At 43.1% G+C, this 25305-nt stretch overlaps 1 protein-coding gene across 1 annotated transcript in view; it reads left to right on the top strand.

Moving 5' to 3' along the window:
• DNAH1 (dynein axonemal heavy chain 1) overlaps window positions 1–25305 on the top strand; it is an 80947-nt gene that overhangs the window by 16452 nt on the left and 39190 nt on the right. The window contains exons 12-36 of the mRNA XM_062585135.1: window positions 270–420; window positions 1074–1267; window positions 2480–2705; window positions 3495–3614; window positions 4312–4394; window positions 5796–5937; window positions 6974–7129; window positions 8181–8379; window positions 10042–10295; window positions 11206–11418; window positions 13022–13186; window positions 13945–14066; window positions 14664–14769; window positions 16070–16249; window positions 17132–17272; window positions 17814–17977; window positions 18506–18619; window positions 19228–19416; window positions 20415–20520; window positions 21594–21707; window positions 21997–22146; window positions 22637–22723; window positions 22828–23014; window positions 23125–23216; window positions 23738–23892. Coding sequence (XP_062441119.1) covers window positions 270–420; window positions 1074–1267; window positions 2480–2705; window positions 3495–3614; window positions 4312–4394; window positions 5796–5937; window positions 6974–7129; window positions 8181–8379; window positions 10042–10295; window positions 11206–11418; window positions 13022–13186; window positions 13945–14066; window positions 14664–14769; window positions 16070–16249; window positions 17132–17272; window positions 17814–17977; window positions 18506–18619; window positions 19228–19416; window positions 20415–20520; window positions 21594–21707; window positions 21997–22146; window positions 22637–22723; window positions 22828–23014; window positions 23125–23216; window positions 23738–23892 — 3810 coding nt within the window. The remainder of the gene's footprint in view (window positions 1–269; window positions 421–1073; window positions 1268–2479; window positions 2706–3494; window positions 3615–4311; window positions 4395–5795; window positions 5938–6973; window positions 7130–8180; window positions 8380–10041; window positions 10296–11205; window positions 11419–13021; window positions 13187–13944; window positions 14067–14663; window positions 14770–16069; window positions 16250–17131; window positions 17273–17813; window positions 17978–18505; window positions 18620–19227; window positions 19417–20414; window positions 20521–21593; window positions 21708–21996; window positions 22147–22636; window positions 22724–22827; window positions 23015–23124; window positions 23217–23737; window positions 23893–25305) is intronic.

The following is a 25305-nucleotide window of genomic DNA, read 5'->3' as shown; positions in this document are numbered from 1 at the left end:
GATACTTATCATAAGATTATGACTTCTGGGGATTCTGGTGTGTCATTATTGCCACTGCTTTCTCCTTAGATAGACAACAGGTCTCAAAAATCTTTACTGATAACTTCAGAGTACAGTGCGCTGTGCCTTCATCCGCATGGGACAATCCTCCTATACTCTGCTTTCCTCTCCTTTCCAGTAGGCATTTAAGTATCAAGACTATAGCAATATTATCACATGCCATTTTCTTGAAAAGCAGCTCTGTTGTTCCTCATCTCTTCCCACTGCAGACCACGAAAGAATCCACTCTTTGTAGTAGACCTGGTGCTAGACAGCAGTGGTGTTCACTTCAGCACCCCCGTGGAGAACTTTGAGCAGTCCCTCATTTCTCTGTTCAATAAAGGAATCCTGGCAACCCACACTGTCCCACAATTGGAGAAGGTGAGTTACTCTGCATAAACAATGATACAGTTGTACAGGTCTCTTCACTGCCGTGCATCTTGGCATAGGCACCTCCAGTCTTGTACTGAGGGAGAAAACTTGCAGAAGCATGTAGCTGGGAATCTAGTTTAATTAATTTGAGCACAGCACTGTGCTAGTGCATTTCTACTCAGACAGGATTTCTCCATGTACCCCAACCCTGTAACTCTTCCATGTAGTTTAAATGTAGCATGAGTATCTCTGCTTTAATGCTGCAGGGCTCTACGGAGCCGTGTCCTAAACAGTTTGGTTGTCTTGACTGCATGGCAGCTGGTACAAGCAGACTCACAAGCAAATAGCACCTTTTCCAATGCCATCAGTCTGCTGCAGATGTCTTCTGCATATGCATCCTCTCCCTGTTACTATAGATGACCTATCTTCCTAGGTCCTCTTTCATTGCAGAGTAAAACAAAACTAATAAAACAGTTTCTGACATGATATAGAGGGACAGACTGCACAAGATGCGAGACAGACTTCTCAAAGATGCCACTAGTGATCATCTCACCCCTCTCCTGTGACAACTCTGTGGAGAGCAGCTAAAGTCCCTTCCCAAGCTGAGCAGCATGATTAGCTTTACTAGCTTCTAAAAGACTTTTCCCCTTGTACTCTTCCAGTATGTGTTGGAGAACATATCTATCACAGGCACACCCTTGCTGCAATCAGTAGATCTGTGTGAACCAGCAGTGGAAAAACTACGTGAAACTATACGATCTGCCATGAAAAAGGCACTGATCCCCCTCCAAGCCTATGCCAAAAAATATGAGAAGTTCTTAGAGCTCAATAACAACGACATCCAGTTCTTCGTAAAGTAAGTGGCATCTGACAGAGGCACCTCCGAGCCAAATAGCAAGCCTTTTCAGATCTTGTGTGGATGTGGCAAGAATGTGGAAGCTGGTCTGAGCCCACGAGTGTAGTGACATGGCTCAGGTAGCCATGGGAGACAGTCTCTGGCTCTGGGCAGTGGCCCATACTTTTAAAGGAAATTGGTGAGTGGCAGTGAGAATTTCTTCCCGCCTCTGACAGCGCTCACATTCATGTCATGTTTGTAATTGTCATTGGAGATATTACTAGCCATAAAAATGACTCATCCTGTTTGAAAATCCAATTAGCATACCTGACTCTGACCTCCTTCAAATGGTGTCTGTTCAGGCTGATAATGTTCTGTAGAAAGTAATGTTTTGTTTCAGCCTGTTTTCACTGCCAAAACTCTTCTTCACACCTTTGTTGTCCTTCAGCCTCCATTACTTTGATGGCCTTTCTTTTTAGGTTTCCTGGTTTTCTCCAGTCAGTCCAAACAGTGGTATTGAACTCTTTCTCCTATCTTGTTTTTCCAGCATCATTAGCTCACAAATCCCACCTGACAAATTCTTGTCTCCTCCCAGAACACATTTATGTGCCTTTCCTCCCCCAAGGTGCTGCCGCTTGCCTTAATGCCTTTTTTTTCCCCCCACTCCTTTCTGCAGCTAAAACATTTTGTGCTCATGTATCCTCTCCTCATATCAGCTGTGCTTTCAAAACCATTGTAGACCTGAGTTATTCCTTTCCCTTTCTCCCTGTAACATTCTTCAGGTACTTACCAGTGCTGTGTCTTCTGTCACTGGGGTCTGTCTAGTCCACTGTGTGGGTACAGCTGCACTGCAGGCAGGCAGGCATAGGGAACCTGGCTTCATCTGCTTGGAGCCGGTAGCGATAGCAGTGAAGAGAGGACTGCAGGGCCTTCAATGCAGACTGGTAACACAGGATGGATTGGTCTCTGCTGGCATGACGCACTTGACACTGAAGTCTGTGTGATGTCTTTGCTGCTGTAGTTCCCAATGCTAAGTTAAAGCTAGCACTCCTGTGCTTTACTGTGGTACAAACACTCCTCATTTCCTATGTCTTGTTTGCAAAAAGTTGTACACTGGAACAGATTCATTGTTAGTTTCAGCTCTTGGTGTTTTGGGTGGGCATGTGTGGACATCTTCTGAACAGCCTAGATGTTAAAATAATCTTCAGGTCACTTTCGTGTTTTTATTTACAGAGACTATGAAGAGCAGTGTCCATCTGCCCAGGAGATAAGGAGGATAGTAATCATGCATTTGTCTGAAAAAGAGAATGTGGATAACACCCTGTCTAGCTCCATTGTCATTGGTCCCTTCCACATCGTCACAGAAGGTGTTAAGCAAAACCTGTCAAAAAAATACAAAGCACTTGCCACTTCCATGTTGGACATTCTGGCTAAAAACCTTCATTTGCAGGTGCAGAATGTAAGTTTCCTGCTTCAGTAGCCTGTCTTAGTGTCTTGCATTTTGAGGCCACTGTGTCTGAAATGTCCAAAAGACATTTTGAGGATTGACAAAAGACAATTGAGGGTATATTAATGAGGACATTTTATAGATTGCACTGGAGTGTTAAGTTAAAACAAAAACAAAAGAGGCAAGATATGCAGAGTCAACCAAATCAAGTATTAAGTGCGTTTAGTAAGAGATGTGCCTGAAAGCTGTATCTCTTGAGACAGGAGTCTTCAAGACTCTACAATCTCATAAAATGTGTTGTGGATTGAAAAGATCCATCTAATAGACAACTGGAAGTTCCTTCTGATTGCTCTCATGATAATTGCAATAGACAATCCTCTGGCAGATGCAATTGTCTGTAATTCAGTTATTGTCATCATTTAAACTACATATCTGAGGTTCCTCCTCTTTTTTTGGGCAGTCTCATTCCATCTGAACTCAAATGAGAGGGGTGGAGAAAGATTGAGAGGATAAAAAAAAAAAAAAAGAACATTACTGGGTACTCAGTGCTTCAGACCACCTTTGAAGTGGGACACAGGTAGATCATAGCTGGTTTTCCAGTTTGCCCTTAGAGATTAATTACTTGATTTTAAGAAGTGTTGCTTAACTCAATTTTGGTTGACTTAGATGGGGGGAGCTCAGTGCCATGAAAGCTTTTACTGCAGCTTGTTGATGGAAGGTCAGTCTTCATTTGGATGAAACTCAATAGCCACATGGTGAAGCTGCATATCTGCAGCAGTTGTCTGCTGTGTTGTCCTGCAGATTTGTGAGGCATACAAGGCCACCAGCTGGAAAATGCATGAGAAACCAAACAGCATTGAGGAGCTGTCTGAGCTGCGGGAGTGGATGAAGGGAGTCCCTGAGCAGCTGGCTGTACAGGAGGTAGGGCACCCTCTCCTGATGGGCAAGAGGCACCAAGGAAAGTGGGGTGTGAACATGAAGATGCCATGTACAGAGCCTCAGAAGCACAGCTTCACTTTTTTGCTTATATATGTATGCAAGGCCTTAAGATTACTTAAAGTAGCAGTTGAAAATGTTGCCTTAAATTACTTGTGCTCTGTTACCTTGATGATCCATTCTCCATTTTTGTACAGTGTCATCTAAAAACTGGTGCTGTTTTTAAGAAAATGCTTCTGCTACAAATGCTAGTATTGCTGGTAACCTGTTTGTTCTAACATGACATTTTAGTGCCCAGTTATCTCAAAGCAATTTGCAAAGGAGAATTCATTCCAGCTGAACAAATGGGGCAACCAAGGCATCAAGCTGTAAGCTGACTTGCCCATGCCAAGAGAAGAACCTGCAGGACAACCCTGAATACTCAGTTTCTATCCAGACATCCAAGTCACATTGCTTTTCATTTACATATAATAGAGAACAATATGATGGTATGATCATTCATGTAACAGGGGGCTGGAAATCCATTCCTGCTGTTCACATAGCAGAGAAGCAGCCTAAAGCACATTGAGTGTGTGTGACTAACACCCTTCAAAGGTGTCTCATGAAAATGAGGTATACTGCAAAGAGTTGTAATCAGTACAGTCTGAAGGTGTCTATTTTATGTCTCTTTTACCCTGTGCAGGAACTGATCAAGGAAGTCACGGAAGATTACGAGGTCATGGAGGAATTCCTTTACAATCTTACCCAACAAGATTTCACTGCAAAGTGAGCACAAGGCATTTCTCCCACTGTCAAAGTGTGACACTTTTCAGCAATTACTATACTCAACACTTCAGGGGCTGATATGTCTGTCTATCAAGGGCTCTGGCAGAACTTTAAAATGCCTCTTAATCTAGATAAGTACAGAACTCCTGAAATGAAGCTTACAGAGAAGTATGAATTCATGCTGGCTTCTGGCCTGCAAGGCAAACTGGTAGCTATTAACCTCTTTCACATACCAAAGTTCTTTTCTTGTTCTTTTTTGGGGGGCAAGGGAGGAAGACCTCTGCAAGGCCTGTAAGTGTGCAGTTTAGTCTTTGTCTGCAACTGCATGGACGCATCCAAGGTAGTAACACTCCTAGGGTTTGCTGAGGATTAGGAAGGAGTGTAGTGGCACATTGTCATTGCATTTCTTATCCATGCAGTCTCCTCTTAGTTCTTCTTGGCTGTATTATTCAGATTGTGTCTTGACTATGCCACAGTAGCAGGGTCAAATCACAAACACAGCTACATAGCTTCAAAAGTCAGCTCAGCCCTAAAAGCTGCTCTCATATGGCATGGACTCAGTCCCATATGTCTGCAGCCTGAAGAGTCTATGCAGTTTGCTTCTGAAACTGGAAATATGGGATGCACAGTGCAAAGAAAACTCAGCAACTGCAGGAGATCAGCTCAGCTCCAGGACTGCTTAGCACAGCTGTAGCAGTGTTTCCACTAGCCAGATTTGGCACATGCAGAATTGGTAATCAGTGCATCCCCTGGTGCTGGGAAGGATATGACTGCGAGGACATGCTGCAAAGCCTTACAGCTGGTGTTGCACACAAGCTAAGAAATCCAAATAGTGTCATAGGTGGGCCACTGTTGAGCAAGGACCAAGAAACTCCCTGGTATAAGCTGGTATCTGCAACGTACTCCCCAGTGCATTCTGCAGGTGCTTTGTTAGTCAGGGCTTCCCTTTGTCTGAGGTATCCTGGCCACTCGCTGCCCTGCCTAGCAGGAGACCAGCTTTTTCAGTAGTCCTACAACGCCACAAACCAGGACTCTAACTCTGTTTTGTTCAGTTTCTTGTGAATACATTCAAAGACAGACAGTTCATCTGGATGCCTACCATTATTTTGCTCTCTCCTAGCTTTTCAGCAGCATCCTAGTTTTCTTCCTTTTGAAAAGGCCCTCTGCCTCTCCCAAGCCTTCTCTAATTGAGTAGCCTAGTCACAAAGACAGCACATCAACAAGAAAAGCTGGAAAAATATGTTTTGTTGAAAACATGTGTTTCTGTTGGTGTTAAGCTTCCTTGATGGTGGGAGCTGGTTTTCTTGTTCTGTTATTTCCAGCATTTCAAGCATATGCCCCAAAAGATTCTCTTTTTTTTTTCTTTTCTTTTTCCTTTTATGTTATATCATACGAGTACAGGTGGACTGCAAGTTACTGGCCCCTGAAAATAATTATGCAAACCAAGTCCATTCAGCTCCAGCACCTGGAGGAAGAAGAGAAATTTCGCAAGATCCAGCTCATGGATCAAAACAACTTTCAAGAGAGGCTGGAGGGGATGCAGGTATTAAACCATTGAGAATAGACTGTCCAGAGAAGTAGGGCTGGAAGCTCTTGTGATCAGCCAGGTGGGAAACCTTCAGATGAGATTTTAGTGCTTTCAGGCCAATGCAGTGTTGGACAAAAAAAATTGTCAAAAAAATTACTTTTTATTAGAAATTGGGGGTTTGATTAAGAACTTCATTTTTGTTTCAAAGTCAACACTTCATAGAAGATACTTATTTTTCACGGGGAAGACGTTCACTAAGAGGCAACAACATTCTCGTTCTGAAAGCAACAGTCTGAGTACCACATACACCTGCTTTTTTTTCTGCTGCGTACTCAGTTCCCCACAGAGCATCTACCAAATGTGCTGCCACTGAGGGGGAAAATACGGCATTCAATTAGGAAACACATTTTATGAGAAAGACTCTGAAATAGTAGCAGAGTTTTGGAGCTGAGATACCTCTGCTTTCCACCAAAACAGTTAGCAAGTTATTTTTCAACAGAAACTGTTACATTTAGAAAAAATACTGTCTTGGAAAGGCTGTAATCAAAGATCTAGGTTATTTCAAAAGTACCCTCCTAAAATGATAGCACCCCCAACATCATACTTAAAAAAAAAAAAAAGTGATTAGAGAAGCTCTGGATATGCTGTTGTTAAGTAATTCTTGGAAACAGGCTAAATTACTTAGTAGAGCTATGATTTTCATTTCACTGATTCTGTAACGGCTGACAGTATAATTCAGCAGCAAGAAATTTGACCATAGATTGATTTGTCCTACTCTTTGGTGGCCAACAATTGGTTATAAAAACAAAAAAAAAAAAAACCCAGCCAATTCATACATTTGCATTTTCAGCTACCTGACCTGTGATTATTGCCTCTTCTCACCACTTCCTCAGTGGTCTAAACAGAAGTAGAACTAGATTAAGAGAGATTAAATTATGATCTTATGAAATCTTACCTCCAAGTATAGTGAAAAACACACCAAGAAATTAAGGTTTCCAGGAGCAGCACTCTACTTCAGAGCCACAACTCATGCCTGCCATTTTTCTTTCAGCTGAGCGTGGGTGGGTTTTCCATCCAGGTGGATGTTAGCAGAGCTCATGAGTTGGCTAACGAAGCAAGGCGGATCAGAAAGCAGCAGAAAGAGCTTCAGAATTTGGCTATTCTCTACAACAACAGGGAAAAGATCTTTGGGATGCCAGTTACTAATGTAAGTGTCAGATCCTGTCTCCTACAGTGCATAATACTGGATCCTAGTCTTTGTTGGGCCTTCTAGGTGTTATGTAGAGCAAATAATGAGTCATAGTTCCCCAGGGGGAACAGTAGTTCCCCATAGCATCATATATTTGAGATAAAGGCACTTTTTCCCCTCTTTCATACTCTTTTGGTTTGTCTGTTACTGACTAGAGAGGCTTAGCAGTCCCTTGGGGTGACCATGCTGCTCAGTCACTGCACTGTGCTGCTGAAGAGCTACTCCCAGTGGAAGGCTGCTTACTTTTGTGAGAGACTTCAGGGGTTTACACTCAGATCTGAGTGATGGTAACGAGCAGGAGTTGGATGGGGAAGGTATTGAAGCAGTAGTTAAGATGCATCAACTTCCATAAGGCTTTTACTGCGGTTATATAGACATGAATGGCTATGATTGCATAGTGGTATGCAGTCAGCTGGCTGGGCTCAGATCATAGCATATTCTCCTAAGGAAATACTTTCAAGCTGAAAAACACTCATTTTCCCTGCAGCTTTTCAGCTGCTGATCTGTCATTGGCATCCACGTCCATCTGAGTCTGGCAGCAGAGCAGAGGCAGAGTCTGTAGTCCTTTTTCATCTCTCAATCCGTGGTCACTCCTCCTTCATTGTAAGACCCCAAATTTCAATATGATTTGCACCATGCATTTTGCCCAAGTGTGCAAGGACCACTGCCCACCAAAATCTCCTACTGGTACCACAACTGAGCATTTACTGAGGCAAGTGGAGTGAGTGATCTTCATGCTAGACACATGGTGCAGGTACAGCTCTGACAGATATGTTTTGGCCTGAAGATGTAATGCCCAGTTCTGCTAGTCACTCTCCCTTGAGATCTATGCTGAGGTCCTAGGCCTGCATGAGAAGATAAACTGATAACTCTCGAAAGTATTTGTGTTTTCTCATTGCTTACTTGAGATTCGCAGAAGAATTGTTTCCCTTTTTTTGGCTTTTTGACGTGAAAACTCATCCAGAGGGGTATACACTTGTTCATGCTTGCTTTTTCTGTCTTCCCAAAGTACAGTAGGTTGTCCAGGATGGTTAAAGACTTCCAGCCATACTATGATCTCTGGACTACAGTATCGGACTGGATGCGCTGGTATGACAGCTGGATGAACGATCCTCTCACTGAAATTGATGCTGAACAGCTAGAAAAGAATGTCAATGAATCTTTTAAGACAATGCACAGATGTGTGAGGCAGTTCAAGGATTCACCAGGTAGCTATGCTGTCTGGGGAAAGGAAGCTGGTGCACACCAGCATACTGATGTGAGAAATGTCACAGAAAGCTCAGATCAAGGATTGTCAGGCTGTCGTATTGGTGAGCTATGTGTATTAGAGCTAGCTGAGAAAATGCTAGTGAAGTTGTTTTCCACTGAAACTGTAGCTATAAGTGCCTGCTCAAGTTAGGCAGCAAATGAACTTGAATCCAGGTTTTCCTTGTGCTGTTCTCTTGGCCATTTTTATCCTCACCATTGGCCACTGAATTTAATGAAAAGCCAGAAAATATTTTTTTTTTATTATGAGCAAAATGAAATTCCAAAGTCTGGAAATGATATGTGAAATGCAATAATTGGTTTCCTATCTGCCTGAGTTATTAAGTTTAAATGGTCACATCCAGCCCTTCCAGTTCATGTGAAAGCCTTTTAATCATGGCTCCTAAAACTGGAAGTGAGACTTCAGTCATAGCTTAACTTCCTATTCCATGATTCTCAAAGATGCATTGGTCATTCTTGAGAGCTAATTCTAAAATCTCCTGCCAGATGGCTTAGATTGAAATATGTTTTGCAGTGGGAGATTTTTGTTTCATCCTTTTTAGCTTGAACTCTCTCTTAAACAATGCCATGAATCAGCCCCAATGGAGGAGGTGATGAGTGGATGCATGAGTAAGTATGAATCATTATGGTAAATAGAAATACTAAGAATACCTGCTTATATTCTTTGCAATATCCCACAGCACCTGGTATGATATATGTGTTGGTCTTGAGGCTGTCTGTCCTTGCATTTCACCCTGCAGGAAATGGGAAGTGGTAGCAGCTCCACTGAGTGTATGCAGTGTGGCTACTCAGGGTGCTGTCAAGAAGCATGTGCTATAGCCAGAGTTCAGAAAAGAAGCAAGTACCATATTTGTTGCCTGCCCGTTACTTTACTCTCAATAGCGCAAGCTAGAAAAGGCATGATATAAATGGTGCAGAAACATGGGTTTCCATGACACCCTGGAGTGCAAATTTGTCTTTTACTGAGCCCTTTCCTTATGACTTTGCCTTTCCTATGAGAATTGGAGTAACCTCAGCTCTAATGTGGTCATAAGCAAGGTGGCATGCTTTCCTTCTCCATAGCTGGCTGTGATCCTGGTTTACCTCTAGCTCCCACGTATAGTGTGCATCTTGTATTTAGGATGGACTGAGCTGAAATGTGAGATATCTCACAGCTGCCATCTTGTTAAGGAAGTGAAGATCTCCTAGGAAGGGTCACTGCATCTTCTGAAACATCTGCTGGCAGATAGGGTTTGACTGTGCTTAAACCTGTATTAAGACATTAAATGTGTTTTGTTTCTGTTTTGTTTCTCATCTTCCAGTGAGCTCTGGGCTAAGGTGCACTTTCTCTTAGCATAGACTTGCCTGTAACAGATTTGTGGCCGATAGGCAAGTCTGCTTCTGGGAGAGGACCTCAATCCTTGCTTAGTAGAAGTGTAGAAGGGACCTTTATGTCCCCATTACTTCAAGCTTGCATTTCCCAGCACTCTCTTTCCTGCTAGTTACGTCTGTACCTTGTGTCTGCAGGCACATCAGAGTTCAGATGACTTATTTTAGGAAGCTCCTTAAGGCAATTTCCTCACTTGCTGTTGTTGCTGATGTTCTTCTGTTTCTTTCCCTGAAAGCCTGCCGGGATGTGGCAGTGGAGCTCCGGGGCAAGATTGAAGAATTCAAACCATACATTCCCCTAATTCAAGGGCTGCACAATCCTGGCATGAGGAACCGGCACTGGGAGATGCTCTCAAAAGATATTAACATCAATATCAAGCCACAGGCTGGTCTGACATTTTCTCGCTGCTTGGACATGAAACTGCTGGACCACATTGAGAGTATTGCCAGAGTAGCTGAAATAGCCAGCAAGGAGTACGCCATTGAGAGTGTGAGGAATGAGGGATTTACCATGTCTGTCTTTGTTTCTCAAAGGTCTTTCCGCTGGACTTCTGTTGAGTGGGCAAAACCTGCTTTGGGTGATATTTACATTCTCCCGGAGCATTATGCACATTTTGCAGCACAAGTGAGAAGATCTCTGTCCTCAGAGATGGGAGGAATGACCACACAATTACATTTGCACGTTATAAGAAGTTATTTCTCCTCACAAAGAAGTACAGTTGTAGCATAACAGCCCTGAATGCTAACCTGCTGGTTGGTTCCTACACCTCAGGTTGGGATTAGAAAATGGTAAATTAAACTAATTGGATGGTCTGCATTCTCCCATTCAAAACTTATTTCAGGGAGATTAGCTGTGACTGGAAATGGAGGTGGCAAATACTTTAACAAAGTAAATGCATGCAGAGATGCACAGAGGACTCGCTGGCTCCAGAGATTCATAGGTTAGATAGTCTTTCAGCTTCAGGTCACCAGTTCTGATGTGACCTAAGGTGGTCTTGATTGAAAGTCATTACCATCTGACAGCTTTTGTTCTCTCAAATCTCAGACGAGTTCCCAGTGGATAGCAGCCTCCTTCACAAAGCTGTTATTACCATAATAATTAATAGTCACTCTGCTGGCAGCCTCTGTGCTTCCAGTAGCATAAATGCGCCTAGAGATGAAACTGCCCTTTTTTGCCCTCAAGGTGCTCCTTTCGGGGCAGTGCTGAGGTGTTTGAGTCCCTGGGCAATGCAGAGGAAACGTGCTGTTGCTGAATGTGTCATGCATTAAGTACATGGCTGCAGTTTCCAGTGGAATCCAAGAATAAAAATCTATCACTTGTAAAGGGGAGGTAGTAAGAGAGATGTGGAAGCTGGGTTAAATGTTGCAGTTTGTATCTGAAAATTAAATTTCTGTTCCAGGCACTGGACAAGATGGAGAGTGAATGGAGCTCCATTTTTTTTACTGTTATACCTTATAAAAACACAGATACCTTTATTCTGAAGAACCCTGATGAAGCTTCTCAACTGCTAGATGATCACATTGTCATGACTCAGAGCATGTCCTTCTCACCATACAAGAAACCTTTTGAGGATAGGATGAACACATGGGAAAACAAACTGAAGATGACACAGGTATTGGTCTCTCACCAAATCACGCGTGGTAAAGGCAGGCATCTGGGCTGTACTGCCATACTTGAACACAAACACTGTTCAGTTACAGCTAGGGAACTGGGTGGACTCTATCAAGAGGACATGTATCTTCCGGGAGGAAAAGGGCTTTGAAAGCACTTTGACTCTGCAAACAACAGTGAGGAAATTCCAGCCCTTTTGCTACCAGTGACAACACCTTCCTTGAGTTCACTAGGGCCAGAACTCTCCCATTGCTGTGGGTAGTTGTACTGGCATCCCTAATAGCATTGCACCACCTGGACCATACAGATTCTTACAGGCCCTACAATAATCGAGTCAAAAGACAAGTTCAGTCCATTCCATGCTAAGCATTCACATCTTAATGTAGGAAAGCATGTGAAAGACTGCTGTTTAGAAAAAGTCTGGCGGACTGCACCATCACTTCTACGTCAGACCAGAGGCTGAAGGCTCAGCATCCATCAGGACTCAGCCAGCCAAACAACATTTTGCTGCAGGAGAAAAGTTCCCCTACAAGTAGCTGGCTGGAGAATTTTATGTAAATACCTGTTTGATACACAGCAGCATTGTTAGTTGTTATTTTTAATTATACTATTCTGGTTTTTGGTGTTTATCACTTGGGTTTGTCTACAGCCATTGGCTGTCAAAACTGCTAGCCTTGGATATAGAAATGCTGCTCCAAGCCTTAAGGCAGCAGCAGATATGGGAAATCCAGTTATTTACTGTGTGGTTTTGACTGTGATGTTGTATGTGTTTTGTCCCCAACTTTCTTGCTTCTTTTGGTTACATTTATTCCTGTTATTGAAGGCCTACAATTCCTAAACTGGGGAGAGGCTTGCTGATGGAGTATTGCAAATACAGCTATCTGTACTACCAGAGAACCCTACCCCTTGCAGTGTCGAGGGACTGTTTGCGGTCAGGGAACAGTATTCATGACTAAAGCTGCTTTTGCTCTGGCAGTCTGAAAGGGAGGCAAATGTTTCAGCTGCTTTGCAATATTGGGCAGGTCCCCCATGCTTTCAAACCTTCCATGCCTGAAAACAGAAGAGAATGTTCTTCCATTTAGAAGAATTCTTGCTCATTTGACTGCCTGACAAACATGTCTGACTTAAACATTTAGCTCTATTCTTTCTCTCGCTTCCAAGCGTTCAAAGATCTTTCCATGGATTAGTCTGTAGGCAAGGCTGTGGCTGAGTTACATCAAGGGGGAGAGAGGATAGGGCAGAATTGCAATCTGTGGCATTTTATTTGTCCTCCTCCCCCTCTACTTCCATCTCTTTTCACAAAATAAGGTCTTGCTAACACATAGGGCTACAGCAGTTTGATCAAGCACCACAATGTTCCTGGAGCTTTAGTACTGACTTACACATAGATCTAAACTGCACCCCCTAAACCAGTGGATGTTGATTCTGATACCTACTGACAGTAGCTAGCAAAGAGGATGTTTACATTATTTCATTGTTAACTGTTTTAGAAGAAAATTCCAGCTCCTGGCTGGAGCATCTCCCTTTTTAACCCATTTTAGTGCACAGATGGGCTAGTAGATTCATGCAATGGTGCCTGACATGCTGCTCATTGTTCCCACTAGGATGTCCTAGAGGAATGGCTGAACTGCCAGCGCTCCTGGCTGTACTTGGAGCCCATCTTTAGCTCGGAAGACATCAACAGACAACTCCCAGTGGAAAGCACACGCTACCAGACCATGGATAGGGCCTGGAGGAACATCATGAAAAATGCTAAGGAAAACCCTGAGGTGCGTTTCATCTTCTTGCGTTGATGAAAGCCAGTCTATATATCTCAAATTCCTTGGACCTGTACTCACAAAAGGGCTGCCACTGAACTATTGTTTTTGTAATGGTGAGGGTACAGACACACTGTATAAACCCTGACACCTTGCCCACAGTGATGTGCTAGCTAGGTTTCTTCTCTTGGAACATGGCCTTGCATTCTAGTGTCCAAACCCATTGAGTCATTCCTTGCAGTGCTATGCACCAACTTGTCCTTCCCAACTGAGTAGAACAGACCTACCCCAGAGACTCTCCAGCACTTGGAGTCCCTTGCTCCTACCTCTCTCTTCCACTGACATAATCAAGGCTATGACCTTGATCTATAAGATCCCTTGCAATTCCTCCTTTCAACTGACTCTAAAGTTGCTTAGAGACATGATTTGGATCTTCTGCTGCCCTTGGCCTGCTTCTATGTCCTGGTATCACTATTCAACACTCCTCTGTTTTCCTGTCTTTACTTCCCAGGACTCCATCAACACTTTTTTCTTGTATTGCAAATTTTGTTATTTAGAAGAACCCAAAAATGTTTGTCACATCCCGAAGTGCTGTTTCCCCTCCTTGCCCACAAAACTCGCACCTCTCCAGATCGCTGTGAAAGTACTCCTGTGAATGAGTCATTTAGATCCTATCAGTAACATCAGTGGGCAACCCATTTATCACCACTGTCTTATCTCCTACGTGCTCAGAATACTGATGCTTCCTCTTTTCCTCCCTCTGTTTATAGGTGATCTCTTTGTGTCCTGATCCTAAGCTACTGGAGAACCTGCAGAAATGTAACAAACTACTAGAACTTGTACAGAAAGGTCTGAGTGAATACCTGGAGACCAAGAGATGTGCTTTCCCCAGGTAACCCCAGATTTCAGTGTGTTGGATCACACTTCTTGGTTCAGAAAAAATCAAAGGCAAGGCTTACTCCAGTTAGCTCTGCCAAGAGAGAGCGCAGCAAAAGATTTAAACTTAGGATACGAGACTTCAAACACAAGCAATACTGTGCTTTTCAATGCTGCCCTCTAATGGGGAGAAAGCAAGCAGACACAAATGTCCCGGGTTATGGCCAGTCTGCTAGCATCATTGACTATCTGTGTCTTTTGATCCTGATTCATTTAGAAATTATGCAGAGGAAGAAAATGGAAACCTCAAGGTAACTCTGTCCCTTATTCCTGTAGGAATATATACCATTCCTTGATACTCATTTAAACACACTCTGGGAATATCTGACTTCTGCAGATGGAGGAGTCATCTCTGCAAGGGTGACTGTCTCTGCAAGGGTGTAGGTAGCTTAATGGTAACTGGACCATGACTCTTACTCTCCTGCACAAAGACACCAGTGAACAGTCAGAAATAGCATCTCTAACAATAAATTTGTTACTCATCTTGCCAGCACTCAGTCCCTGGTGCTACAGTGAAGAAAGCCTCTCCTCATCCTTGACTCTCTGTTTCCAGGTTCTACTTCCTTTCAGATGATGAGCTGCTAGAAATACTGTCTCAGACAAAAGACCCTACTGCTGTACAGCCTCACCTCCGCAAATGCTTTGAGAATATTGCACAGGTAGGCAAAACAAACACCTTAGCAGCTTGGCCCACCTTTGGAAAGCTGGTGGCACAGAAACTTAGAGGTGTTCCCAGATCTGGAAAAGTATTCACATTCTGCTATGCAGAAATGCATCTTCAGGAAACCTATGACTGTATGTAGGTATTGCAAGATGCAGGCTCAACCAGAAAAAGACAACAACTTGGTTCTTTCAGACAGCTTTGTTTCCACATGGAATAAAAGAGCTGAGCTCATTTTGCCCTTTTCTAAACAGCATTAAGAAAGGAGGTGGGTAGTGAAGACTCCTAGTCTGCAAAGAGGTATATTATATCTTCAGCACACCCTGTGGAAGGGTAGAAATGCTCCACAGTAACTGGCTGCCCTGTAGTGGGATTTATACAACCCTGCAGTCAGATATCTGCCTATGAACTGGGGACCTTCAGTTGTCTTGTAGACAATGGAGAAAAATAGGCATCTTCAAAGGCAGCTTACTGGAGTTCTCTTTGATGTCCATCTTAGGATGAGAGGATGTTCCCTCTGGAAATGCCTGTGCCTTCCACTGGTTAACCATGGAGGCCGGGAGAAATAACTTAGGTTTAGCTGTTTTCTTCCAGACACCTAGTCTGTGTGGAATCTCACACTTACTGACAACTGTGGGAGAGAGTAGGAATGAGCAAGCATGAACTAAATTAGGTTTCTGCCTTTATCTCTACGTAGGAGCTGGGGTTAACCCTGCTATTTTTCCTCCTTGTTCTTAAGTTTTTCCTATTGTTCCTAAAAGACGTCAGACTCCATGACTAGCCACAGCTCAAACCACCACACTACTCAGGCACAGAATCCAATCTCCTAGTCATCAGCTTGGTGAAATAGGAAGGAAATTGAATTGGAAACCTGTTGCAAGGCCATTGGAATAAATAAGGAGACTTTCAGTGATTTGCTAAGGCATTGGAGCAGCTATTTCAATTTTACTCTTTTAACGGGGTACTTTGACCTCAAGTGAAATGATCTGACACTGAATAGGAATCAAAGGTTTGGATCCTAGATGTGCAATAAGAAATGTTCATCTAACCTATTATTTGATTGACTCTACTCGAGTTAAACTAGGGAAGTGAAACTCTTCATACGATCATTCTGCGTTTTCTGGAGAGTTAATTTTGCACATCTGTGGTACACTTTATTATCACTATCTACAGCCAAGTTTGTTGCCAGATTTATAATAAGCATACACCACTATAGTTTGGCTGTTCCTTGGTGTCAGGAAGGCAGTGCTAGAAAGGAAGCTCTCCATTCATGCTTTCTGCTGTGCTTCCTCTATTAGCTACTGTTCCAGGAGGACCTACAGATCACACACATGTACTCTGCTGAAGGAGAAGAGGTGAGGCTATTTGTTCCCATCTATCCCACTGACAATGTGGAGGACTGGCTGCTGGAAATTGAGAGATCCATGAAGGCCAGCGTACGAGACAACATAGAAAGATCTGTTGATGCTTATCCAGAGGTAAGAGTTTTATCCCAGACTGACTGATGGCTCAGATGCCTTGGCTCCAGGCTAGCTGTAGAAGTCACCGGTGGTGGGACAGATGAATTGGTCATACTCTACCAGTTCTAAAATACAATCATTAATCATGTTCTACTTGAGTCAAGTCCAGAATTACCAGTTCAGCAAGAAGATAACAATCCAGAAGGACCAAAGGATTCTAACTGTGTACACTCACTTGACAACCACAAAATATTTCTCAATAACATAGAACAATTCTGTATGAATTCATTTATATTCCTCTTTCCAGGCAGCTTCCTCTTTATAAGGATCTGCATCCTTATAAAACCCCTTCTGGCTTTTCCTTCAGCTCTTAGGTCTTACATACTGTGCTAGGAGATGGTAAAGGCAACCAAGACCCCATGAACCATTGGTTTCAGTCAGTGTTCACAGAGGATGTATTTGTGTGAAATATATACTGGTAGAAAATATAAATTTTGATTTTTGTGGGGGCTAGGGAGAGAGAAGGGCTGAAGAAGGAAAAAGCCTTAGGTATTTCTATCACTGTTTTCTGTTTAGCCCAAAATTTTAAACTAGGAAAGCGAGGACAAGCCAGAAGAGAGGAAGCGTTCTTCTGGCTCCCACATATTCCCAGTCTTCGTCTGCTGGTGGTCATTTGTAGCTGGTTACTAACCTGCAGATGACATAGCAGAAGGAAGGTAGCTGCTGTATGCAGTATCCAGAGAGTCTGTGTCTGGAGGAGATTTCTTTGTGGCAACTGGAGAGAAAATGGAAATCCTCTCAAACAGGAACACAGTTCTTTCTGCAACAAATTGGATATGTGTTAATGATGCATCTCAAAACAAGGAGATCTAGTGTTTTTGTTTTTTGTTTTTTAAAAAGACGCCACGTACTACATGGGTTTTACAATGGCCTGGTCAGGTGACCATTGCTGGCTGTCAGATTTTCTGGACAAAGGAGGTGTCTGAAGCTCTGGAAGCTGGAGATTTGGCCAGCAGGCTTTTCCCACAGCTGAGTACTCAGGTAAGAAAGTGAATGAAAGGATAAGATTTTGCCACACTGAGACTTGTTTTCAGTCATCAAATCTGAGATCACTTAAAAACACAGGCAGCACAATACTGTAAGATGAACAATAATGAGTATGCCATCAGGGCTTCCAGTGATTGTGCCCTTGTCTTCTTAACCCAAACCAGCACAGACCTGTTATCTGAAATTTGTTCCCAAAACCCTAGTCAGTCCAAGCATGCCAGAGTATGGTATTGTTCTCCCGGAGACATGATCCTCTATTGCACAGCAAAACAAATCCAAATAATAAGTCTTCATCATCTTAATTATTAGTGTATGTCATCATAACCATTATATTATCAGCCCTGTACATTATAATAATATTATCTGAAGCCAGGAAGAAAATGAAAGATAACTTCTCCAGAGTTACCTGGAGAAGTAATGATGCTGTGATCTGGACTTTGTATACATACCTTAAGGTGGATTGCATTGCATTAACACAGCCTGCATTTTGGAGATATGGCTTGCTCCAGAGTATGTTCTTTTTTCCCTCACTCAGCTGGGTGGTCTGGTTGCCCTGGTCCGTGGAAAACTGTCTAAGATGCAGCGAGCAGTGTTATCAGCTCTCATTGTGATTGAGGTCCACGCCAAGGATGTTGTAGCAAAGCTGATTGAGGAGAATGTGACAGGCGTGAATGATTTCGAGTGGATCTCCCAGCTCAGGTAGAGAGAACAGCTGTTGAACCTCAGCTGGCCAGTCTTCATTCTCCTTATCAGTCAGTTGTACCTGTGCCACATGGAAACAAGCATTTGCCTAGTCTGTACGCAGTATTCCCAAGTCTCCTGTAACAAACACCCTGATGAGAAACATGGTTAAAATCTCCTAAGAATACTAGTTCTAAGGTATCTGAGCCAGATTCCATCTTAGTGGCCTCTGCTTTGGCTTGTTAAATACAGATTAAGCCCTGCCATGGTATTTTAAATACCTCAATATGAAAGAGCATAGTCCTGCCCAATAAAGCTTACAATACGTGGTATAACACCAAATTTCAGGTCCTTTGAGAACTCCTGACTACCTCATTATTCTACATTAGCCTTTCCTCTCTGAAGTGTCAAATACTATGGATGGATTTGGAGACATGTAGGTCTCCAAATGTGTGAGTTATTCTCAACAGGCTGCAGTATTGTGAGCTACTGTATTGTCCATTAGCCAGTGTTTATCTTTCTAATGTTGTGTTCACTTAACATTAGATACTACTGGACAAGGGGGGACCTGTACATCAGAGCTGTCAATGCTGAATTTATCTATGGCTATGAATATCTGGGGAACAGTGGCCGTCTGGTTATCACACCCCTCACTGACAGGTAACGAGGTTGTTTTATGAATAGTAAACACTGTATCTCTTTTTTTTTTTTTCTCCTGGATGAAAAAGCCTCTTGTTAGGGATTAAACCTAGGGTGTGACCATGCCAGTCTTTCTCCTTAAAGTGTGTAAATAGAAACTGTACAGTTTTTGTACCTGAAATATGGGCAAAGAAACACTCTGGCATAGGTTCTACAACATTCCTAGTGATCAGTGCTCCATCTGATTGCTTTCACTTTCCTGATTCTTAATGTAGTGTTCTGACTTGTATAAAATGCCCATCTGATAGCTAAGGAACGCTTCTAGAAACCAATATGAACATCTAATACTCTGAAATATGCAGCAGCAATAATAGTGATGACCTTTTGACAGTCCTTCTGGAGAGTGAATATGTAGCCAGTGGCAGAAGGATTTATCCATGCAGGCTCCCATGAATGCTAATCAAGGCCACATAGCTAACTCTCTTACAGAGTCCTGTGTAGGTATGCAAGTTTCTGGAGTAATACAGGGTGGATTCCTACCTGTCATGTTGTCTCCAGCTGCATAAATCACGGCTCTTTTACTGAAAGCAGTAGCATAAATGTTTCTTATCTTGTCTTCTTTGTTTTAGGTGTTACTTGACCCTTACAGGAGCTCTGCACCTGAAATTTGGAGGAGCACCTGCAGGGCCAGCAGGAACAGGCAAAACAGAGACAACAAAAGATCTGGGGAAAGCAATGGCTGTCCAAACTGTAGTGTTCAACTGCTCCGACCAGCTTGACTTTATGGCAATGGGAAAATTCTTCAAGGGACTAGCCAGGTACGATGAAATGCTGAATGTCATTATCAAGGAGTAGGTAGAATATGGGCATGCTTGCCATTGGGAATCAGTGGGTATTTTTCATAGCAGCCCAGAAGAACAAGCAAGGCCATATAAAGGTGGTTGCTGTTTTCCAGAATGAGCAAAGCTACAAATAAAAAAAGGTCCTGTTCATTTAAAGCAAAACAGAAGTGCTTTGCACTCATCCACTATTAGACATGTCTGCAAATGTTTTCAGCTCTGGTCCTTGCTTTAATATCTCAAACATTGGACTGAGATTCAGTCTAGAAGCTGCTTAATCTTAAGAAAGAGAGTGAAAGAGAGAAAGCTGAATGTATCCAAAACTGAGTAGCCAAGAGAGACTGCTTTAAGCCCTGAGCAATCCTCTCAGGGAAGCTTCCCTCTTCTCCACATATCAATCAGAGCTGGTCCAATTAGTCCATTGCATGCTGGTGAATCTGAATTAGTTATTCCAGCAAACGCTGATACTGTTTTCTCAGGTGTTTTCTTTATAAGTAATTTCATTTGATTCTTAAACCATGCCTTGTGGGAAGATCACCTTCCTCATATATTTGTTTGCTTTCCAAGCTTTGGAAAAATGGACTTGAGAGAAGTCTAAATTATATCTACTGCAGTTACAGTTCATGTACAAAATAGGAATGCAGCATGACACTCCGTTCAAGTCTTCATCTGTAATATGCAGAATTTGTGTCAGGCTCTAGGGTCAGATGTAGCCATGGTCATGGTGTGCATCTCTTTGCTTATCACATGACCTGGAACATACAGTTGGGAAGAGGGGCAACAACCCCTTGCACCATGCCAGTACATGGTGGCTGTATTCTTACCTGTCATGGGATGTTAGGGGCCTTTTAGTTCACTTCTTGTCTCTGTGCTTCCACCCCAGGATGTGGATATGTAATATCTAGATCCGGCTGAACTTGTGACTTTGAGTTTGATGTTCCTAACTCTCCTCATTTTTCCTTCTTTTCTTTACCCAGTGCGGGGGCATGGGCTTGCTTTGATGAGTTCAACCGCATTGACATTGAGGTGCTGTCTGTGGTGGCTCAGCAGATCACAACAATTCAGAAGGCTCAGCAGCAGAGGGTGAGTAACACATGCGGATGCAAAGGCAGAGAAAAATTTCCACTTGAGTTAGGCAACTCCTTGTCTTTGCATACATCTTCATTGAGGATCACAGGTTCAGGTACAGCTCAGACAGGCACCCTTGAGCTTGGATGGGCATGGGTAATGCCCTAGCTGTGGCAATCTCCTATCAGGCTGTTACATGCTCAGCATTCTGGGTGGTTTTGAGAACCTCACCTTATTCCATGCTGCCCCAGTTGCCCATGCTCTCAAAGGCTAAGGTAAGTCCCAGCTCAAGCAGCAGTGCCAGCAGACCTTGTGCTCTGCAGCCTTTCCTATAGGAGAACTCACTGATGCTGATCCACTGAGCTGGTACAATCTTGAGCTCTGACACAAGGTATCCAGTGTTCTTCACTGACTTACTCAGCACCAGGTTTGTCTAAATACTTTATCCAAGCTTCTTTGTATTCACAAAACCCAATATGTAGACAAAAATGCTTGCTCATGCACACAAAGTTGCAGTGTAAGGTGATTTGTTAGCTTTGCTTGGGAGACTTAGCTGTCAGCCAGCAGTCAGCCTCTGCTCTACTCCTCTGGAGACTCAGAAGGTTTAAGACCTGAAGCTCCTTGGCTTTATCTTGGAATTAGAAATCTGCTGTCCATGAATTCCTCTGCATTCTTTATCCCCCATCTGAAATTACCACCTACACAGCCTTAAAAAGGATTTAGGTTTGTCTTTTGCCTTGTCTGCCACAAATTAAATCAGATCTCAACTCTCCTGCAAAATAAATGGTAAGATGTCTGTCTGTTTACAGTTAGAGGGATAGAAGTCTGTCTGAGAGCCAAACAATTTTGTATCCTATCAGTAAATCTTTTATGAGCCTGTTTTCTTAAAGAGGGAAAAATACTGCTGGTAATGCTGAATTCCTTCTGTAGAACCAAATTGCATCACTACAATAATGGGCAGCTTCATCCACACTTGCTAATTTTACTACTGAAATCCATTGTCCTTCCTGCAGAAGATCAGGCTAGCACTTTTTAATTCTGATGTCTGGCTTTGTCTTTTGGAGATAATCATATTTTTCATTTTCTAGGTGGATCGCTTCATGTTTGAAGGCACGGAGATACCACTGATCCCATCCTGTGCAGTCTTCATCACAATGAACCCAGGGTATGCTGGGCGCACTGAATTACCTGATAACCTGAAGGTAAGTAGGGCAAACTGCGCGGGCAGAGAGGAGTGATACAGGTGCTAGACCACCAGCGTGTCCATGACAAGGATTAGGAGATGATGCTTTTAGAAGGTTTCTAGGATCATTTTGAGGTTTGAATCACATCCATAGGCCCATGCTGTTCCTCAGATTTCAGTCTGCAGGGATACTACACTGGCAGGCACATTCCTGCCATATCCACCACACAGTCTGGCACAGATGCTCAATGTTTTCAGCTTTCTGGAAAGTGAGTGTCTTCATTTTGTATTGGAACTGTACGTTTCAGGCTCTCTTCCGTCCCGTGGCTATGATGGTGCCAGACTATTCCATGATTGCTGAGATCTCACTGTACTCCTTTGGGTTTAATGAAGCCAAGGTCCTCGCAAAAAAGATCACCACAACATTCAAATTATCATCAGAGCAGCTCAGCACCCAGGTAGGTGCCTTGAAATCCATGAATACTTTTTTTTTTTAAATGGGAAGTTTCCTGAGTCCAGGCACAGAACACCTAAATAGTTCTCTTGATGCCTTGGTATCATGATCACCTATTAAAAAAAGGTCAGTAACTATTCTTCATCTACCTCCCTCCTGCTTAATTCTGATTTCCCTTCCTGTGCCTGGGCTTGCATTCACCTAATAGTCCTAGATAGAATTACAGTAGTAGGACAACTGAGCCAAGCAGTCCTGCCTACCTCTCCCTCCGTTTAGGATTTTTCATCATCCAGGTATTCTTATTTTTCTCACCTGCTTTCTCCACAGCTGAGGACTAGTTGTTTGAAGGATCCTGTAAACAGATTGTGATGAAGGAATGGTTGTTCTGAAGGCATAATGCTTTTCTTTTTCTACCTGCTGATCAAATGCATAGATCTCTCTTTTTAGGAGATTATCCTGTGTCTAATGAAATTGTTCCTCTACGCCCGTTCCAGGACCACTATGACTTTGGGATGAGAGCAGTGAAGACTGTCATCTCAGCAGCTGGCAATCTCAAAAGGGAGAATCCTACCATGAATGAGGTGCATGTGCTTATACTTCACACTGCCATAAACTTATGTGACCTTGTCTGTAGCCACTTAAGGGAGGTAGAATCTTTGCAGTTATGAGTTCTTAACTCTTGCAGGAGCTGATCTGTCTGCGGGCTATCAGGGATGCAAACGTACCTAAATTCCTGCAGGATGACCTCAAGCTCTTCAATGGTATCGTCTCAGATTTATTTCCCAAAATCAGAGAAGAGCCTGTCGATTATGGCATCCTGGAAGAAGCGATTCGCAAATCCTGCATCAAACAGAATCTGAAGGATGTTGATGGTGAGAGAAAAAGCTCTGTGCAAGGCTCTCTGTGCTCCCTCAGTCCAGCGCTCTGCCCAAGGAAAAGGACAGAGGCTCCTAGACCCACTTGCCATCATCTCCCTCTACAGGTTTTGTGACTAAATGCATCCAGCTGTATGAAACCACTGTGGTTCGTCACGGTCTCATGTTAGTAGGCCCAACGGGCTCCGGGAAGACAAAGGTATGCTTGAGACACAGTGCTGGCTTCGGCAAACCATCGCCTGATTAGTAATACAGAGGGTTAAGCTTCACAGAAGATACTTATGCTCTAGCATTTCCAGATTCTCTCTGATAGAAGCCAGCAACCACGATGTTTTTTTACTGCCTTTAAATATTTATTTATAGCCATGAGGAAGTATATTCGTAGCTTGCCCTTTGGAGCTGGGAGATTAGACTGAGGCTTATTAGCACTGCTGTAAACTTCTAAGGCTGAGGCAGATTTCAAGCTTGAACATCTTCCCCCAGTGTCATGTGACGTCTCTGGATGCCTCAGGCCTCTTGCATGGTAGATCTAGTTTCTTCCCCCTGCTTCTAGAATCTTCTTCTATTTCTGTAAATACAACCAGGCATTCTTTTATTATGGTGCAGTCCTTCACTGTGTCTCCTTCCTCATTGTCCTTTGAATGCAGTTGCTGTGAGAGCACACACCTGTGTCATTTTGGAGCCACAGCATTTAGTTCTCTTGCTCTCCTGATTTTGCAGAGTTACAGAGTCCTGGCGGATGCAATGACTTCACTGAAAGGTCAGCCTGCAGCCAGCGGTGGAAATTATGAAGCAGTCAACTACTTCGTACTGAACCCCAAATCCATCACAATGGGCCAGCTTTATGGAGAGTTTGACTTGCTAACACATGAGTGGTAAAGTACAAAACCTGCTTTCCTTCCTTCCTTCTGGAAACTCTTCTCTTCTGGTCTTGGGAGCCTTCTCTTGAAGACTGAGAACTCTGTAGAGTAGTGGCATAAAATCAGAAGTGATCAAGTCCTTATGGCTCACCAGGTTGCAATAGCCAGTCACTGCAATTTAAACTGACATCTTTTGTAGTGTGCTCAGCTCAGCTCTCAGCGCATTCACAGACAGTTACTATGGTGGTAATCACAAAAAGAAATATTTAAATTGCTTTGGAGCAGATGCCCCTGCTCTAAGATACAGCAGCTTAAAAACATTTGTCTTGTTTCTGAAGAAAAGTGAGATCTATGTTGTACTTTTGGATTGTGCTGACTAAACACACTGATGGCCTTGAATGATGAGAAAGAGCTTTCAGACATGAAGGGACGTTGGTATTTCCTTTCCATCACCAGGAATCCTGCTTGTCTTCATGGTTTGAAAGCAAGAGCCAGTGGCTCATTTGCCCTCTTGGCAGCCAGGTCCCCACACTGCTTGGGTTTCTGCACACAACCTGAGGCTGGTTTTGTGATTCATCCAGATGCTAAGGTGTTAGAACCAGTGTGAGTCTCCATTTGGCCCTGTCATCCATCACTTGCTTAGGGGCAAAGCTAAGGGACATGATCCATAAAACCAGGGAAAATAAGTAAAACTGAAACCAGCTACCTCTGGAAAAAGTGCAAGCAAGTAAACATTTCTAATGTTGAGTCCCAGAGCTATCCAGACCTACCTGAGTTCTAGTGCATCTTTACTGAACAACATTTTGTATGATACTGCAGTTAAGCTTGACAACTTATTTACAATGCGACTCTACCCAAGGGCATGTGCAGGCACATCCATGTGACAAAAAGTACAGCAGCCGCATAAAAATGCGTTTATAGACATAAATCCATCCGTCTGTTTTAATCAGTTGAGCTTTAGGACAAACTGTTTTTCCTTGATCTCAGTAACAATACCCTGGGCATCAGTAGGACTATATAAATGATAATTATTTAATGATGAGAGTGGAGTTTAGGGTCTGAACTGAAGTTGCACTCCAGGTTTCTATGTCCAGATTAAATTTTCACTGTCAACAGCCATCACTCCCTGTGTATCTGCTCTCATTTTCACCAGCTCCAGCACTACCTGTGTTCACAGCATTTCAAGGCAGCTGAGGATAGGGGACTTGGTTATAAGGGGGGTAGACTCTATAAGGAGGGTAGACTCAGGCTCTTTAGCCTGGATTTACCCCCTGACATACAGCCACCCAGCTGAGGCACCTAATTAGAGTACGTGTCCTGAGTCTCCCTTTATACTTAGAGAAAAAGAGATACCTCCAGAGAGCAGGCAACCTCCCTATCACCTAAACTGGATGCTGGCAGGACGTTGTCTCTCCTCACTGAGGAGGG

Source organism: Rhea pennata, chromosome 12 (assembly GCF_028389875.1).
Source record: "Rhea pennata isolate bPtePen1 chromosome 12, bPtePen1.pri, whole genome shotgun sequence".
NCBI lineage: Eukaryota > Metazoa > Chordata > Aves > Rheiformes > Rheidae > Rhea > Rhea pennata.
This window is presented reverse-complemented; position numbering and strand designations above follow the sequence as displayed.